Genomic DNA, 17,531 nt, shown 5'->3' with positions numbered 1-17,531 from the left:
TAAATATATGTAAGAAACGCTTTGTTGTATATACGTATATGGCAGCCGCCCCAGTAACCCAGCGCTGCCAAGTTCATATATGCAACCGCAATCAAGAGGGACCAGTAAGTGATCATACCTCAATGCTATCAATCCAACGCTTCAATCAAACCCAAAGCACACATGCCTATTGCATTTCCGGCAAATCCGGCGAGTGGAGCCCTCCATCCCCAAAGCTCTGGGCCCGATATCTCGCAACATTCCGCAAATGCTCGTTACTCCCCGACATCGCAAGACGAGTAGGCGGTTGCCCGCATGCCTGACTGCCCCCCGCAACAGAATTACACGGACTACCCTGGGTCTGCGGACTCGCAGCCGTCGAGTACCTACGCTGCCCACCAGCATCCTGCTGCACAGGCGGCTGTGCTATCCTTTGATTTCCCATTATCATCGCACTAGCAGCGGCCTCGCGCGCCTGCCTCGCACCATACAGTTGTGTGTACCGCGCCAGCGACATAGCCGCCAATTGCTCGCGAACCTCTGGCGATGGATGCGTGAATCCGGACCCCAAGTACGGCTTGATTTCTGTCCAGGTCCTCTTTTCTTCGGGCGAGAGCTCGAGCCACTTCTCGTTGAAGTAGGGGAATGAGCGCAGGCATGTGATGGGCAGCGCGACGTACTTTTCGATATTCACTCGCGCCATGACTTCTGCGGCGATGGCTTTGGAGTGGTTGAGCAGACACGCGATGAAGTGCATGCGTTGTGGGAATGTGAAGTCTACATCTTCGCTGTTGAGCGACATCAAGTCGATGGAGCGTCGGTGGGCGAAGTCGGTCACGCCTGAGGCGTGTATGCGCATTGCCGTGTATACAATGGTGTGTGCTATGGCCTCGACGTCGCGGGAGTCCGTCCATTCGCCGTTTGGCGTGAATTTACTGAACTGCCAGTGTGCGCTTTGCATATCCCAGACTTTGGAGATGTTACGGAGGGCGAGACAGATTCTTTCAAGGTAGACTCTGTATTGATCGCTTGTTTGTGGGAAACCGTAGCGGCCCATGGAGGGGAACCAGGATACTTCGCTCAGGTGTGAGTTTACTTGCCCGAAGCTTTGAAAGTGGTAGCCCCAGAATGGGATGGACGGCTGGGAGCGCGAGGGCGCGGACTGAGGCCACGGTTTGTTCAAAGGTGGTTGGTTTGCGGGATCTGGATATCCTGGGTTCATATGTGGCGAGTACTGGGCGAAACTCGATGGTATGTTGTGATTCAGCCCAGGTTGGTGTGTGAATGTGTTTTGGTTCGAAAGAGGATATGGAAGCCCGTAGTGTATTTCCGGTGAAAAGGGCTTTTGGGCAGACATGGTGAGTATTCCGTTGCTTCCCTGTCCTTCTATCAGTTTTGTTTGCTTGAAAATCTGTGGTCTAGCTCATAAAGGTACCCGAGATAAATTTTGCTCCTGTATATGTGCATTGTGTACGCTGGGCACCATGGGCGCTCTAGGATCTGGGTAGTATGCGGGCTGACTTCCGTTGTCGCCAGAGCCGAACTGCGTAGAGTTAGATCAACTGCAATGAAATATTGCAGATATCCGCAGCTTACCATATATGTGCCTGTGCTACCGCTTTGCCCAAAGTACGCATCCGCTTGATATTGTTCGGCTTGGAATGGGCCATGGAAAGCATTCACCTCAGGGTTAGTTCCATGAGCAGTCTCGTCATCAACTTTGCGGTTTGGTTGATTGGGCATGGATCTACCGTGTGCAGCCTGGTCGCTCATGTCGGAGAGTGCACAAACGGCTGAGTGATTGACCTAGTGCGACTACTCAACAACCTGTGGTGAGATAGTGCTGTGGAAGGTTATTACGAAAGGGTGAGACTTATGGTGTTAGATTGTATGCTCACTTTCTCGACAACGTCTAAGCACTTTCAGAGCTCGTATAGTAGCCTCACCCGCTCGCAAGAGCGTCGCACATTGAAACCGAATGGTTTGGCGCGAGATAGAAAGATCAACGAGGTTTAGCACACTGTTTTTTTTTGAAAATGATGAGTCTAGACAAGTCTTTTTATGGAGATTATGGGAAGTGAGTGATCTTGGTAAAAATAAGGCAAATACGGAAAAGTGAATGAGTAAAATGAATTTGTACCATAGTGTCACGTCATGTGAAGCTGAAATCAACCATTGAGAGTAAAAGGATTTGACATGAGTACCAGAACTTAAAATCAGGAGCCATTGCGCATCATCGAAAACAAAATCTCATAACTTCTACCCGCACATAGACTCTAGAAAGTTTGTCAGCGCCACCCAACTGTCCAATCGAAGCTACATGTAGCCATCAAGTCGTCATGTGATCGATCTATGACATTCACAGTGTCATTCAGCCATACAAGGTACCCTTAGTGCGCTCACTAAATTGGGTCTCGTTGTGAAGATGTTGAGTGACATCCATTGTAGTGATGATGTGGTCGTAACTGAGCTTTTCGTCTTTGCGACTTGCAAGTAGCCTAGCTATCTTGAGGATGTTTTTGACTTGACGACCGTTCAGATCCATGCGCGCAAGATCCATGAGTTGAGACTTGGAGATGATGTGTTCTTGCGAGGAAGAGTCCAAAAAGTTTTTCCATACAGTCTTGCGTGATTCCACAGTAAGACCAGGGTAGTCGAGTGAAATGTGGATACGTGACTGGAAAGCTGGATCAAATGTTTGGACGCGGTTGGTGGTAAGAAACATCGTACCCTCGTAGTACTCCAAGACGCGAAGGAAGATGGAGACTAACTTGTTGCGCTCGAGCTCGTGAAGCGAACGCTGTTCTAGGAAGACATCCGCCTCGTCGAGCAAGAGAACAGCGTTCCAGCGACTACACATCTCAAGAATGTCTTGCAGATTGCTCTCCAGCCTTCGAGGGTCGAAGCCGAGATCTCCAGCGCTCATCATATAGAGTGGGACCTTCATCTCTTCGGCAACCGACTCACTCGTGAGAGTTTTACCAACACCAGGCGGGCCGCATAGGAGAACAATCATGCCCTTACCCTTGCCTTCAATAACATCGTCGAAGCTGTCGCGGAACTTGCGTTGGGACTCAGTGAAGCCCAGAATCAGCTCCTTCTGGTTCTTGGGCAACACTAGCCTATCAAATGCATCAGTCTGCCATTCGATATCCTTGACGCAGTTGACGAAGAAGTTCAGCCAAAGTTTGTTCTTTAGACTATACCCGCGCAGCAGAGGCGAGCAAATGAGCTTCTGCTCTGGAGTCAAGGGTACATGCTTTGCCACATCGTCTTCGTCCGCAAAAGCGCCATCTATCGGCATTCCGCTGTCATCTCCGTCGAGATCATCGTCTTCCTCCTCTTCTTGCTCGTTCTCAGAATCGTATCCGTCTCCATTGCAGCGAGACGCTGAATCGGCAGGCTCTTTCTGGTTGAGTGGAGCAACAAAGATCGATTGCGTCGGGTTGAACCGATTCCAGCCGTATGTATCGATCACAATCCGACCTTTGACATTGTACTTGTCCTTTGTGCCGAACTGGCCCTTCCTCCAAGCGACGCCCTGGTAAGCTCGATAATTAGCACCAGCGAGCTCCTCAATTTTGGCCCCGCGCTCAATAAGGCGAGTGCGGATAGCGTCGCCTTCAGGATGAAACTCGATGGGATAAACGCGAAGGGAAGTGATAGCGCGTGTTCCGGTATAAATTGAAATGGACAAGTTGATCTTATTGGTTCCAAACTTGGCGCCGTCCCAGTCCACGTACTTGCAAGTTGCCCAGAAGCAAGGTATGCCATTACAGTCTTGACCATAGCGCGTCTCTACTAAGGACAGTGCTGTTTCCTGGCCGTCTTGTCGGGCGAACACAACCGATCCTGGCTGGAAAAGTGTCCAAAGATTTTCGAAAGTCATGACTCGTTTGCTCTTCATGTCTTGTGAAGTGTCGATCATGTTCTTGAATTCTTTTGTTAGGATACCCTGCAGAAGCTCTGCATGTGCTTTTGTTGTGCGCTGCTCTTCTGTTGCGTCGCTGAGCTTGGCAATGGCGCCCTGCAATTCGGCCCTGTACATGTGTTAGCTTGAGGATGTTCTACAATGAGCCAAAGAGTACAGGAGACTATCTTACCAGCGATGGATGAGGGGTTCAAATTTTCCAGTAAATTCAAGACGATTGAGACCAACAGTCACTCCAGGGTAGCCCTTCAGCACCTTGACAAGGAGTTTCTTCAGGAGTGGACTCTGCACGACAATTGAGTGCATGGACAACACGCGGCGCGGGTCGTTGTAGACTTTGACGTTTCGCACCAGAAGTGCCCATTTCGCAGTTTTCTCGTTCTCAGCAGGGTCGCCCACATCCTCAGGAATCTCTTCCTGCCATTGAAAGCGCCCTTTCTTGTCTTCTTTGCCAGAATAAAAGTGCTTGAGGCCATTCTTCATTCCTGGCTCGCAAGGCTCGTCATCCTCTTCGCTCTTCTCTTTGGCCACGCCATTAGGCTTGCTCTTGCCATTGACCAGAATGTGTTTAATGCCGTTCAGCTTGGGCTCATCGTCACCCGAAGACGTGGATGAGAGTGATGGCGATCGGTCTCGGTGACCTCTATCCCGCGATTCTCGCCTCCATTGCTGGCGCTCGAATATCCCTTTGTCCAACTCCATAGAGCCGTTTGCTTTTTGAGCGACAGTTGGAGATGTTGAAGGGTTGCGGGTTCAAGCCGACTACTCGTAAAGAGGTTATGAGGTGGCCCAGGGAAACCCTTTACTTCGATGGGGGGCGCTCAATTGATGGAAAAGGTGAGTGAGAGAGAGGTCGATGAAGCTGCAAGGCCAGCTTGAAGTACTTTGCATAAGCCAAGTATAACTCATCTCACCGGTGAGGCTGCGGTGCTGCCTATCAATTGGAGGCCTCCTTGCTGCACATTGTGACGGGACAGACCTATCAGAGAGCCACAGCTGTATGACTGTAATAGGAGACGCTAGTCCGAATTCACCTCCAACGCAAGGCAGTCATAATGCGCTGTCCGCCTTTCTATGCATCCTGTCGGACCAGGCTGTCGATGTTGATGCCTGGCGCCACATGCGTGACGCCATAGGGTTATTGATCGCCGCAAAAAGGGCTGACGCCTAGGACTAAAAGAGACTATACAGACTGGGGATTGCTACGAGGCAGAAACCAAAGACAAGATAGTCGTGAGAGATGTTAGATGTGAGATATTGAATCTGGAGTGTGGTCACAGGGGGGCTCACACATGAGGTGAGGCTGGAGTTGAGTGTGGCGGTGCGCAGCCGGAGGTACCCCGCGCGGCCGGCGTCGGCATCGGCGTCGGAGCCCCGCGCCATCTTTTTCATCTCTCAGGTGTGAGCCCAACTTTTTTTTTGCGTGGCTCATCCAAGAAATCCACGTCAAGCCTCAGGCGCTTTCTGGCCCAGAATGACTACTTTGATCAAGGTGCCCTGCTCGTCAGCCAACATTGGCCCCGGCTTCGACGTTATCGGTCTTGCGCTCAACCTTTACCTCGAACTCGAGGTCATCGTCACCAAAAAAGACAAGTCTGAACATGCGCTCAATTGCAAAGTAACATATGAAGGCGTAGGCGCCGAAGATGTCCCCCTCAATGCGCAGGACAATCTCATCACACGAACAGCCGTATACGTCCTTCGTTGCCATGGCGTCCGCGAGTTTCCCCCCGAGACACACGTACATGTCAAGAACCCCATACCCCTAGGGCGAGGCCTGGGTTCCTCAGCTGCAGCCATTGTGGCAGGTGTGCATTTGGCCAACGAAGTGGGCAATCTCAACCTGTCAAGAGCGCGCATGCTCGACTATTGCCTGATGGAAGAACGACACCCCGATAACGTCGCGGCAGCGCTCTATGGAGGTTTTGTCGGCACTTATCTAAACGAACTCTCGCCCGAAGACACGGAGCGCCTTGAGATCCCGCTTAGCGAAGTCTTGCCCCAGCCCGCAGGAGGCGTAGATACCGGCCTCCGCCCGCCCGAGCCTCCTCTGAACATTGGACACTACACCAAGTTCAACTGGTCGCCCGCCATCAAGTGTGTATGCATAGTTCCACAATTCGAAGTGTCCACGGCAAAGGCACGCGCCGTATTGCCGGATTCATATTCAAGGAAAGATGCCATCTTTAACATGCAGCGCCTGGCTGTCTTGACGACTGCCCTCGGTCAAGCCACACCTGACCCTGACATGATCTACACAGCCATGCAAGACAAGCTCCACCAGCCATACCGGAGTGGCTTGATCCCTGGACTTACCCAGATCCTCCAATCTGTCACGCCGCAATCGCATCCCGGACTGTTGGGCATCTGCCTCTCAGGTGCTGGCCCGACAATACTGGCTCTTGCAACAGAAAACTTTGACAAGATTGCAGAACACCTTTTGCAAGAGTTCGAAAAAGAGGGCATAAAGTGCGATTGGAAGCTCCTTGAGATAGCAGAAGAAGGCACTGTCGTCACTCGTCCTACCAAGACACCACAGCCAGCCGGTGAGGCATTGACATATGCATCCTCTGGTGTTAGCATTGATGCAGGCAACGAACTCGTCAAGCAGATCAAGGCGCTGACTGCCAGCACAAAGCGACCTGGAGCCGATGGCAAGATTGGTGGATTCGGCGGGCTGCTCGACCTACAGGCAGCTGGATACAAAGAGGCCCCGATCCTTGTGGGTGCTATCGATGGAATCGGCACAAAGGTCAAGATTGCTTTTGAAATGGGCAAGCATGATACGGTTGGAATTGACCTTGTTGCCATGAACGTCAATGATCTTGTCGTACAGGGAGCGGAACCACTCATGTTCCTCGATTACTACGCTTGTAGCAAGCTCGATGTCGAGGGCGCAGCAAAATTTGTCGAGGGTGTCGCCAACGGCTGTCGGCAATCGGCATGCGCTCTTGTGGGTGGTGAGACTGCAGAGATGCCTGGCATCTACCAAAAGGGCGAATATGACGCAGGTGGAGCAGCCATTGGCGCTATCAAGCAGGGCGCAACGATACTGCCGGACACAGCTTCCATGGCTGAGGGTGACGTGCTCTTGGGTCTTGCATCAAGTGGAGTCCACTCGAACGGCTTTTCGCTTGTGCGAAGGATCGTTGAGGCGCAGGGCATGTCATACCTGGACACTTGTCCTTGGAGCTCCGGTGAGAATCTAGGAACCGCTCTCCTGACACCGACCAAGATCTACGTCAAACCGCTGCTAGCTGTAGCCCGGCGGGGCTTGATTAAAGGCATGGCCCACATTACGGGTGGCGGCCTGCTTGAGAATATCCCGCGCATGTTGCCGAAGACCCTGGCTGCCGAACTCGATGCCAAATCATGGCCCCTTCTAGACGTCTTCAAGTGGTTGAAGAAAGCGGGCCGGATGGAGCATACGGAATTTGCGAGAACCTTCAACACTGGTCTCGGCATGGTGCTTGTTGTGAAACAAGAGGACGTCGGAACTACCATGGACCGATTGCAAGAGTATGGCGAGAAGGTCTATGTGGTTGGGTCGTTGAAGAAGAGGACTGATGAGGAGTGCATCGTGAACAACATGGAGGTCTGGGGTTGAGCCAATGCTGTTACCTTTGGCTATTACCAATGAGCAGAGAACAAAAAGTCGTGGGTTTGGGCGTGTAGTGGTTCCTTCTAGTCTGGCATGGGACGGATCCGCAGATTTAGCGGCATATTAAACAGTATATACCCACCTTTTCCTAAGCTTCTAGAGCAAAAGTTTGATCCATCAACCCGTATTATTGCCATGGTAGTTGTTTGCTAGGTGACACGCGGCTTTGTCTCAGGAACCATTGCAGAGAGAGCTTCAATGTGTCACGATATTACATACCAGGTCGTCGATGGCGCAATGAGAATGGGTGCATGACAAGTGTGCTGGCGAACCTTGGAACGTTGAGAATAAGGAGGCTGCTCGTACAGCAGAATACGGGGCGGCTGTTTTGGACGGGGTGCAGTTGCATATGCAAGCCACGACTTGTTGTGGGGGCAGAGGGCCTGCGAGCTGCGAGGACGCGTAAATCAAACTATCAGTGGCTCCCAAGCCGACAGCATTGTTCCGATGAGGCCAACGTGCCCGAAGGCTAAGCCGCTTAGTCAGACGAAGATTACCCGGCTGGCTGTAAGGGTAAAGGCTACTGGTTCACCAAGGGTTAGTCTGCTGGGAAGGGGTGATGTGCTAGCATGGTAACGAGTGGAAGGGTTGCAAAGTAAGCACACACCTGTCCCATGCTTCCCGCTCGACCTTCTAGAACGTCTCACCGCCGTAGGGTAGGCCGCATTAGCCACACACACACACATACATGCCCACCATACACCATACAGGCAGTTACAAGTACGTGGGGAATATGGTTTGGCCCATGCCTTGCTCGAGGTGAGCAAAGCTGGCAGTGACGTGAGGCCCACGTATGATGCAACAGATGACATGTCAGCCCAGGCAGAGCAAAGACAAAAAAGGGGCGCCTCCTGCTTGTCGTGCTGTCGTGGGCGCGCAACGAGAGGGTCGAGCAAAGCCGCTCGAAGCGTGGCTGTCGAGGGAGCAGAGAATCTGTTGAGGCAAGCCCTCTTAGGCGCTCGATATGACTCCTAGCTCCCCCGGTCGTCCATGTATCCTGACGTCGACATGCAAAGTATGTACAGGTGGGCCGCAGGCGTGATTCGAGACACCCTCCAAGACGCCAATGCAGACAGGGAGGACTGCTGTAAAGTACTTACTGACGGAGCGGGCACTGGCGAGAGGCGTCGTGGTGATGGTGTACAGGCGCCGGCACGACTGAAACCGTGTGCTACCTACTCGGCGCAACGGGCTAGACGTGGTGGGGCGCCACCATGCCCACCCCGCCCTTCTATTCGCCATGGCCCTGTGTGCTGGTATACGCCGGACCGCTTTGCACCAGGGCTAACTTTTTTTTTCCTGCTTCGACTCAGAGTCGACAGACTGTCTTTGGCGCTGGGTACTCGTTGCGCACCTTGTCCTGTCTCCCGAAGCTGACAGCATTACATGGCAGCAAGCCAGCCTGCCAGCCAGCCAGCCAGCCAGCCAGCCAGCCAACCCCCCAGCCTTGACCACTCGTCACCCCTCTAATCGGCAGCCCTCTACCTAGCCCTATCTCACCACCCCCCTCCCCAGACTAGACCGAGCCATTACTACTTATCTGCCTGGGACCCCCTCCCCCTTCCTTCATAATGTCTGCTCCCCACGACTCCGCTGCCGCCCAATCCAACTCGGTCAACACCACAGCCCCCGCCAGCTCTCACGTCGAGTCCACCAACAATGGCCCCTCCCAAGGCGGACTCTCCACCTCCGGTGCCTCCGCCGCCGCCGAACTCGCCAGTCTTAAAAGCACGCTGAAGTCGTCGTTGCGCCAATTCCCAGACTTCCCCCAGCCGGGCGTCCTTTTCGAAGATATCATGCCTTTGTTCGCCAACCCACAGCTACACGAGAGCCTGATACACGGACTCGAACTCGCCGTCCAACAGCACTTCAGCGCATCCGGCAAGCCCGATGTGGTTGTCGGCCTGGACGCGCGCGGATTTTTGTTTGGGCCCAGTCTGGCGCTGAGAATGGGCGCCAGTTTTGTGCCAGTGCGCAAGAAGGGAAAGCTGCCCGGTCCCTGCGAGACCGCGGAATACGAGAAAGAGTACGGAAGCGATTTCTTCCAGATGCAGGTCGATGCCGTAAAGAGCGGCCAGAAGGTGCTCGTTGTTGACGACATCATTGCGACTGGTATGTAAAGACTGATAGGCTTAGCACGAGCCCTTGCGATTGCATCGACGCTAATCAAGATATAGGCGGCTCTGCGGTTGCCGCGGGATCCCTCGTCACAAAGCTTGGCGGAACGGTTGTTGGATACCTCTTCCTTGACGAGGTCGCTTTCCTAAAGGGCCGTGATAAGCTCAATGCGCCAGTATACACACTCCTTGCAAACCCTGAGCAGTAGAGAGGCCATTCCAGGTCCCGAGCTCAGCTCTCGATTTTAAATTCGATTCTAGCACATTGGAACCGAGGTGGTACAAAAACACATGATAGGCCATAGATGACAAGCATCGCATTTGGGTGGTGTTTATTTGGGTTTTGGACATTTATCCAGAGTACATGGCAACAAAGACATGTCCTTTCATGGGAGGATTAGAGGAAGCATACGAACCACATCCTGGCAGGCACCTTTTTGACAATGTTCTACTTATACCCACTACACGTATCTCATCGAGATATACACTTTACCTAGCGTACTCTGCATCTGCCACGTAAGTGCTGCACATCGTATAACCATTGTTCCTTTCCCGTCGCGAAAATTCCGACCAGACCAAAAAATCTTACATCTACCCCTCTACGCTGGCGTGCTCGCAGGCGCTAGCACCCAAAACGGGAAGGTGGGGTGACGCTCATTGGCTCCGATGCCGGCCGCCAGCAACCGTGCGGATGCCCCTCACTATCACAGCTTCCAGCTGATGTAATGCCAACTGGGCGCCCCTCTGGCTATTATCAGGCGGGGTTTTTGGCGCCCGGTCGGCCCTGCCCAAGTAGTTAACTTATCATAGCGGATTTTCCGACGATAGCCTCGTTTTGCCAGACGTAGATAAAGTGTCCCATGCAACGCATTGTCTTTTGTCCACGACTCTTTGCTACTACAAGACTTTTGTGTGTCGGGAGAGCTACTACCACCTTCACTCCTTCGACAACAAGATTCCCAATTGCACTCCAAACCATTGCGACTGAACAACGAAGAAAAATGTCAGAAATCAAGAAAGTATCCACGGCCAATGCCTGCCCTCGTACGTTTTCCTCCAATTGCTCTCGACACGTCCATGTTGCGAGTGAATGCTAACAACACAACGTAGCTGCGGGACCCTACGTACGTTCTTCTTTCCCTCCACAATAAAGGTCCCAAGTACCTTTGTATCCGACGAACCCTAACCATACCACCTTCATTAGTCCCAGGCCATCATCGCCGGCCCCAGCATCTTCGTCTCTGGCCAGATCCCTGCAGACACAAAGGGCAACCTGATCGAAGGCAGCATCGCAGATAAGACCAAGGCATGCTGTGAGAACATCAAAGGCATTCTCACCGAGGCGGGTGTCGGTCTGGACCGCGTCGTCAAGGTGCGTCTTCAACTTCCACACTTACCCCCCCCCTCCCCCCCCCCCACAGCACAAACCCCAGGCATTAGCTTGGTTTTACAGCATACACGCTCCATTCGCTATTGAGAAACAGTGCAACTGACGGGAAGGAAAATTCTAGGTCAACGTCTTCCTCGACGACATGGCCCACTTTGCCGAAATGAACGGCGTCTTCGAACAGTACTTTTCGCACAAGCCTGCGCGCAGCTGCGTCGCGGTTAAGCAGCTGCCAAAGGGTGTTCCCGTTGAGATTGAGTGCATTGCTTATAACGGTACGAGCGCGAAGTTGTAGGGTTCGCGGCGCGCTGATTTGTTGATGCTTGTTTAGGTTAAACGACGATGCAAAATGCGCGTTTACGGGGGAAAGGGGGGTTAGGAAGGGTGGGAAATGAGGATAGAACCCATGGGCTTGGAATGGCCCTGAGAGAGGAAAGAAATGAAAGAATACATCATTGGAACTTACCGAATGATTTTGTGCGCATGGACCTCCGCATGTGGCAATGTTCTATATTTTTGAGTGTGTTTATGCTAAACTGACGATAACAGTAGCGGGAAGCTTGAAGAACATTACTTCGATATCGTGAGGGTACTCATACATCACGCACCTTTATCGGATGGAAATCTTCTTTATTTCAAGTCAAGGTCTAGAACACTCAAATCACGGCGAGGTACCAGAGAGCTGATCATCCAATTAATTAAATCTGAACGCACCTATAGCAAGAGCCACCTGTCTACACATTACATTCTCATCAAGACCAACATAAAGATCTCAACCAAACCTCACTCCCCTACGAGCGCATATGAACCCGAGCTCCATCTCCCGGCGCAAGCACCAGCGTAAGCGCCTGCTTCTCCATACCCAGGGGCACAACCGTTTCATCCACCGGCAACTTCATATTGGGGAAATTCTGAATCAACCTTACAATCGTATACGCAATCTCGAGCTGCGCATACTCCTGCCCCAAGCATACCCTCGGACCCCCGTTAAAAGGCAAGTACCCATATCCTATCCTGCGGAACAGGGTCCCGTCTTCCCAGCGCTCAGGCCGAAACTCATGAGCGTCTTCGCCGTAGAGGTCTTTGCGGCGGTGCATGACGTACACGGAGTACCCGATGATTTCGCCTTTGCGGACGAGGAAGGGGGATTGGCCCGTGGGTCCGCCGCCGACGGGGAGCGTGGTTGTGCAGTTTGCGGTGCGGCCGTTGACGGGGGCGATGGGGTAGAGGCGCAGGACTTCTTTGAAGACTGCGTCGAGATAGGGCATGCGTTTCATTATGGCGCGAGTCGGGTGCGGCGCATCTTTGCCCAGACCAATTGTTGATTCGATTTCTGTGCGTAGCTTTTCGAGGACTCGGGGGTGGCGCACCAAGAGGCGGAATGCCCAGGAGAGGGTGCAGGCTGTGGTGTCTCTGCCTGCAAGAAGGACGGCGAGGCATTGTGCGCGGATTGCTTTTCTGTCCGAGGTTTTGCGGCGGAGAGCACTGCAGAAGCTGGCGTCCTTGTCGGTGCCATCATCCCTTGGGTCACTGAGTGCTGCGTCGATGCCCCGATCGATGAAGCGATGAGTGATTTTGCAGGCGCGCTGGAATTTCCTCGAATTGGCAAGCCAGTAGTAATCTCCCAGGCGGCCGCGATGAGATAGAAATTCCTGTGCTACGAGAAAGGCATCGGCAAATCCTTCGCCCTCGTCTGGGTTGTCGTCATTCTGCGAGTAGCCCATTGTACTTCCGAATAGGAGGAACAGTGTGGTGTTGAGGGCTAGGTCGTAGAAAAGGGGCAGTAAATCCACGACCGTATCATCTCGGATAGACTTGATGAGTGTGTTGACTGCGCTTTCGACTGCATCATAGTTCTTTTGGAGGTTCGCGGCTAATTGGGGGCGGAGCATTGCACGCGAATGCTTCCACTCTGCTCCGTCTTGAGTGAAGATACTACTTCCCATCAGAGGATAGAAATTGTCGAAGCGTTTCCCAACGCCAAAGTCTGAAGCTCTGTTAATCAAAGGATTTAGAAGATGTAGCTTACAGACTGACTATCGAACTGAGTTCCAAGAATTGCCTCAATGTTCTTAGGCTCGACCGTATTGTACGTTATCTTACCGACTTGTAATCATTAGTGCTGTTCCCAAAGTCCCGTATTTCCAACTTACGCGTTCGCTGCTCATGTGTATATCCACTTGACTCCACAATTCCGGTAAAGAATTGCATCAATGTCTGATCCTTTACATGACAGCCTGCCTTCCAAAGAAGATCCATGCCTAGGGGCCATCGAGTGACCAGTTTAGGCACTGGTTCGCAGCCTTGTCCTTTTCCGAATGCATCTTGTTCCTTCAACATGTCAGTTGTCGAATCAGGGAAATGGTTGTGTGCTGTTTGCCTTTCTTCGAACTCGATTTTCCCACCATCGATATAAGAGGAAGCTCAGCGCAGCGATCGCGACAATCACGCTCTTTAAATTGATGGTGTCGGCTAATGTGTACGACATGCTGACTGACGGTGCTTCGAGATCTTAGTGGCAGTGAAGTATTCAAGGCGAAGAAGTGAAATGGCCCATCGCGGGGGTTTTGTAGAAAAGGTTGATCCCAGCTCCCGTGAGGAGACGTATGACCATGGATGAGAGTACCTTGGTCGGAGTCCAGTTGGGGGTGCCATATTAGCACTATCGTGATTTCACTTCACGTCACCATTTTTCTGTCAGTGGGAAACCTAGACTCGAGGCATTCCCTGGCCCTTCTCCAATATTTTACTCTATTAACGAGATTATGCGCTACTCAAACTTGGGGCCTTGATAAAGTTGTAGCGTCCTATTGTGCTCGTGGCTCCGACATGGTATTGTCCGGCCGGTTGGCAACATCATTTTCAGGGTCCACAACTTGACATGGAACGATTCCTGGTATGGATGCCCCTGGTGGTGCCATCCACGATCTTTGGTTCAGCTCAGCATCAATGACTTCATCATGAGGGCTCTGCGAATCGTTTTTGTGATCTAGCAACTGTGGCTTTGACGTTCACGCTTTTCTCTATGCCAAAACCTCACCTTTCCTTTCTGAAAAACCATCAAGGGTTCGTGAGGTTATGCTAATGATTGATATATGCAGGATTCTTCATTGGGGGATGTTGCTTCTTCCTCCTAGCTCAGCCTTACAGTAATGAGATTACTTGCAGAAAATGGTTCTTGAACCGAGATGTGCGAACACCAAAATGCATTGCCAGGCTCAAGAGAACCTCGCAGATGCAGGGTTGAACCTGAACTGACTGGTGAAGTTCTTGTTAGCTGAACTCGCGGATGAATATCATTGCTTCAATCCCGCGGGTGAACATTGCTTCCTATCGAAGCTGCCGTATCTGATGTCATCATGTGATTGAACCGGATGAGAGAGTGATCGATGTACAGTTGAGGTCGAACCACTTTGATAAGGTCAAAAGCTTCCAAGTCAACGAGGAATTGGATGCTCTGTTGAGTTCAGTATGGCCCTGGACATGTGAAACTAGCCGAGGTAGCACATTTATCCCTCCGCATCATTTCAAGTTTTGGAGTGTTACCTGGATAAGATTGGTCATGCTGTTCTGTGTTGGGGGTGAGCGGTCATCAAGTTTGTGTTTGACCTAGCGTCGGGCCGTCTTGCCGTCCGCGGATTGGTGCGTACTATGATTTCTCCGCTTTCCCCACTCCCCCTTGTGCACAAACCCAAGACAATGCGCGTCTATGGGCAATTCTAGTTGGTCGCCTCAATGACCTTTGCTCCATATCTTACTGGTCACCTGCGAACTTTTACTCGTCCCCATTTTCGACATCAACGAAACAATGCGCCAAGTACCAGGCCTTCCGTTATTGCATATCTACGGAGAATATATCTCAGATCGATCCTAAATTCTACGAAGTTACAATTCCCGAAATAAGAGAAGAGCTACCTGAGTTTCGTGGGGTATGTTCACGAGTAGCAAGCGGTAAACCGTGGTAGTTCGCTTCTCGTGTTTACGGGCCATGTGGGCATCAATGTGATTGACATTGCAGCGCACTGGTCGGTCTCCTGTTCCGTTCAACTAAACTACCTCAGATAAGTTAGATATGAACTGCCACATAGAACGCTACATCCAAAGAAGACGCTAGTCGCGCGTCTGTCCTGTGTTGCTTGTGCGAGCCCCAGAGAGCGAACATGTGGTCACACTTTACTGGCGCTGCAGTATCGCGTTCGCCTCACTACCGCGTCTGGAAACCACGTAACGCCATACTGAGGAGAATACCATGAGGACATAAGGGTAACCTCTCTGCTGAACTGATACCGTATCACAGACTCAAATCTCAGGCAAACCCGATAGAGAGGTCGTCAAAGAACCCTGCAAGGCCGTGCATGGAAGGATCGGCACTTGCTTGGTTGAGAAGGTCAAACCCCCAATACAGGCTTAAGTTGCGATTCCAAGTATCAGTGATATACTGAGATCGCGATCCATCTTGGTCAGTGTGGTCTTTCAAGAACCCATTTTTTTTCTTTTCTTTCCCAGATTTGCAAAGTTGTCCATAATAATCTGCCAATACCAACTCGCGACATAGAGTCCGCACTATCGCCTATATGGCTTCAGTTAACAAAAACTCTTATATGACAACCAAGTATCTGGCCCAAGAGCGGACCCAAAATGTCACAACTCCAGGCGGCAGTCGCTCGGCGGATCTGATAGGGGCCAAAGATGCGGACTTTGTGGCCATTGGCCTTGGAGGCACAAACATGCTGGCCATGCTATGGACCATAGCCATGGGTCGACGTGCTGTCGGGGTCGAACTTCGTGGCGATCCTTTTCTAGGCGTACACTGGAACATTCGCGAGGATATGTATCATCAGCTGGGACTGATCGATAAGATGATGCTGGACCGCTATGGCCTCGAAAATATGCCGAAGAGACTCGATGGATCGCCGTTCACACTTGCCGGTCTATTCTACTCTCAGTCAACAATGTCCGGAAATATCATACCAGGATCAATCATCGAAGGGTACGACAAAACCCATCACATGGTTGGCGACATTCATGACATCGAGTACATTGATGACCGTTGGAAAGATGGACGACCGCATCGTACTGTAACATCTGTGCCACCCCCGAACATGCCTACTGCGCCCGATGCAAGAAAGATCCGGACCGACATGCGTGAAGTGCTTGATGGACCGTCCACATGGCAAGCTGCAGCCTTTTCTATTCAGCTTCTTCTCCGGAGATACCTCGAGCAGCTCGAGAAGATTGATCTGAACGCCGGAAGAACGCCTAGATGCCGTCTGTTCTCCAAGCATCGCGTTGTACAGGATGGAAGCGGGCTAGTCCATCTTCCTTGCGGCCGCGTCCAGATCCGTATCGAAGAGGTCACTGAAGTACAGTACCACAACGACCTCCAGCGCATCCGCACACCAGGGAGCGACTTCATCGATCTCGGCGTCCCAGAGCTCTTTAGCATCGCAACAGGCATCAACTGCCGCGAAGCAGAAGATCTAGGATTCCAACAGCACGACGTAGAAGTCGATCACGGCGACGGTCAAGGTCCCAAAGTCGCTCAAGCCGACTTTGTCGCCGGTCAATTCAACATCCTCGTCGACGGCCGCCTCCGCCGACGCATAGCCTCAGAATTCGACCACCAGGGCAACGAAACCTGGGTCCGCCAAATTGCCGTCGGCCACGAAAACGACCCCCGCGTCTCCTGGCTCATCGTCGAAGTGCCTGAACACATCTCGCTCTGCCCAGCAGTCCGCGGCCTCGTGTGTCCCACCACTAGCAAAGACTCCGCCGAGTACTTCGCCGCCTACCAACTCCTCCTCTACGACTACTACATCTCACAGGCCTCACTCATTCTCGAAATCTCGCCCGACGACCTCCGCCGCGTAGCCATGGTATACGGCCCCAAACCCTTCAGTCTCGTCGAGCGCATCGGCAACGACGCCCGCATCGCCACCAACGGCGTCGTCGCGGGTGACTCCTTTGGCAACGGCCATTTCCTGCACTCCGCAGGCGCAATGTGCGGCATGCTGGGCCACGCCTATCGCTTCCTCGAGTACTGGCAGCGCCGCGCAAACAACGCGCATTGCGCCGAGTCTTCGATCCGACTCCTTGCAGACCGCATCAAGGCGGATACAGAGGCGTTGCTGGAAGTCAGTGCCAAGGAGTTTAGCCAGGCGATCCCGAGTAACTTTGGGGCTGAACGCGGAAGCAAAGTTGCGGCTGCGAGTGGGATTGCGCAGGATAAGAGGGCCAAAGTGGGCGGGAAGAGGTGTATGAGGTGGGCGCAGGCGCCACTGAATCCGGCGGATTGGAGGAGGGTTTTTCTGAGGAATGGAAGTACGTGGAGTGGCAAGTTGCCGAGGATTGATGAGAGGCATCCTAAGGCGAGGATGGAGAGGGCGAGGCTTTGAAGCCGTTGGGGGGGTTTTGTTGTTCGTAGGCGTGTATGTGGTATTAGTAAAAAAAACCCGT

The 17,531-nt window shown here is 52.3% G+C and overlaps 7 protein-coding genes across 7 annotated transcripts; 4 read left to right on the top strand and 3 right to left on the bottom strand.

The window, feature by feature from the left end:
* Nucleotides 1-166: 166 nt before the first annotated feature.
* On the bottom strand, nucleotides 167-1,752 carry COCMIDRAFT_81097 (uncharacterized protein; the record flags this gene model as incomplete). The annotated part of the gene is made up of 3 exons (XM_007684588.1): nucleotides 167-1,357; nucleotides 1,415-1,522; nucleotides 1,576-1,752. 3 exons carry the CDS (start codon nucleotides 1,750-1,752, stop codon nucleotides 167-169), a joined length of 1,476 nt encoding a protein of 491 aa, XP_007682778.1.
* Nucleotides 1,753-2,350: 598 nt separating this feature from the next.
* COCMIDRAFT_32020 (uncharacterized protein) lies at nucleotides 2,351-4,612 on the bottom strand (the record flags this gene model as incomplete). Its single annotated transcript, XM_007684507.1, has 2 exons — nucleotides 2,351-4,019; nucleotides 4,083-4,612. 2 exons carry the CDS (start codon nucleotides 4,610-4,612, stop codon nucleotides 2,351-2,353), a joined length of 2,199 nt encoding a protein of 732 aa, XP_007682697.1.
* A 772-nt stretch (nucleotides 4,613-5,384) lies between these two features.
* COCMIDRAFT_81074 (uncharacterized protein) lies at nucleotides 5,385-7,517 on the top strand (the record flags this gene model as incomplete). The annotated part of the gene is made up of 1 exon (XM_007684587.1): nucleotides 5,385-7,517. One exon carries the CDS (start codon nucleotides 5,385-5,387, stop codon nucleotides 7,515-7,517), a length of 2,133 nt encoding a protein of 710 aa, XP_007682777.1.
* Nucleotides 7,518-9,142: 1,625 nt separating this feature from the next.
* On the top strand, nucleotides 9,143-9,897 carry COCMIDRAFT_81227 (uncharacterized protein; the record flags this gene model as incomplete). Its single annotated transcript, XM_007684586.1, has 2 exons — nucleotides 9,143-9,683; nucleotides 9,749-9,897. The coding sequence occupies 2 exons, from the start codon at nucleotides 9,143-9,145 to the stop codon at nucleotides 9,895-9,897; spliced, it is 690 nt and encodes a 229-aa protein (XP_007682776.1).
* A 792-nt stretch (nucleotides 9,898-10,689) lies between these two features.
* Nucleotides 10,690-11,370, top strand: COCMIDRAFT_21830 (uncharacterized protein; the record flags this gene model as incomplete). The annotated part of the gene is made up of 4 exons (XM_007684483.1): nucleotides 10,690-10,732; nucleotides 10,799-10,812; nucleotides 10,893-11,060; nucleotides 11,200-11,370. The coding sequence occupies 4 exons, from the start codon at nucleotides 10,690-10,692 to the stop codon at nucleotides 11,368-11,370; spliced, it is 396 nt and encodes a 131-aa protein (XP_007682673.1).
* Nucleotides 11,371-11,866: 496 nt separating this feature from the next.
* Nucleotides 11,867-13,415, bottom strand: COCMIDRAFT_80955 (uncharacterized protein; the record flags this gene model as incomplete). The annotated part of the gene is made up of 2 exons (XM_007684585.1): nucleotides 11,867-13,070; nucleotides 13,225-13,415. 2 exons carry the CDS (start codon nucleotides 13,413-13,415, stop codon nucleotides 11,867-11,869), a joined length of 1,395 nt encoding a protein of 464 aa, XP_007682775.1.
* Nucleotides 13,416-15,649: 2,234 nt separating this feature from the next.
* Nucleotides 15,650-17,470, top strand: COCMIDRAFT_32016 (uncharacterized protein; the record flags this gene model as incomplete). Its single annotated transcript, XM_007684506.1, has 1 exon — nucleotides 15,650-17,470. The coding sequence occupies one exon, from the start codon at nucleotides 15,650-15,652 to the stop codon at nucleotides 17,468-17,470; it is 1,821 nt and encodes a 606-aa protein (XP_007682696.1).
* Nucleotides 17,471-17,531: the final 61 nt, after the last annotated feature.

Source organism: Bipolaris oryzae (genome assembly GCF_000523455.1).
Source record: "Bipolaris oryzae ATCC 44560 unplaced genomic scaffold scaffold_3, whole genome shotgun sequence".
Taxonomy (NCBI): domain Eukaryota; kingdom Fungi; phylum Ascomycota; class Dothideomycetes; order Pleosporales; family Pleosporaceae; genus Bipolaris; species Bipolaris oryzae.
The sequence above is the reverse complement of the archived record's forward strand: the minus strand, read 5'-3'. Positions and strand labels throughout refer to the sequence as shown.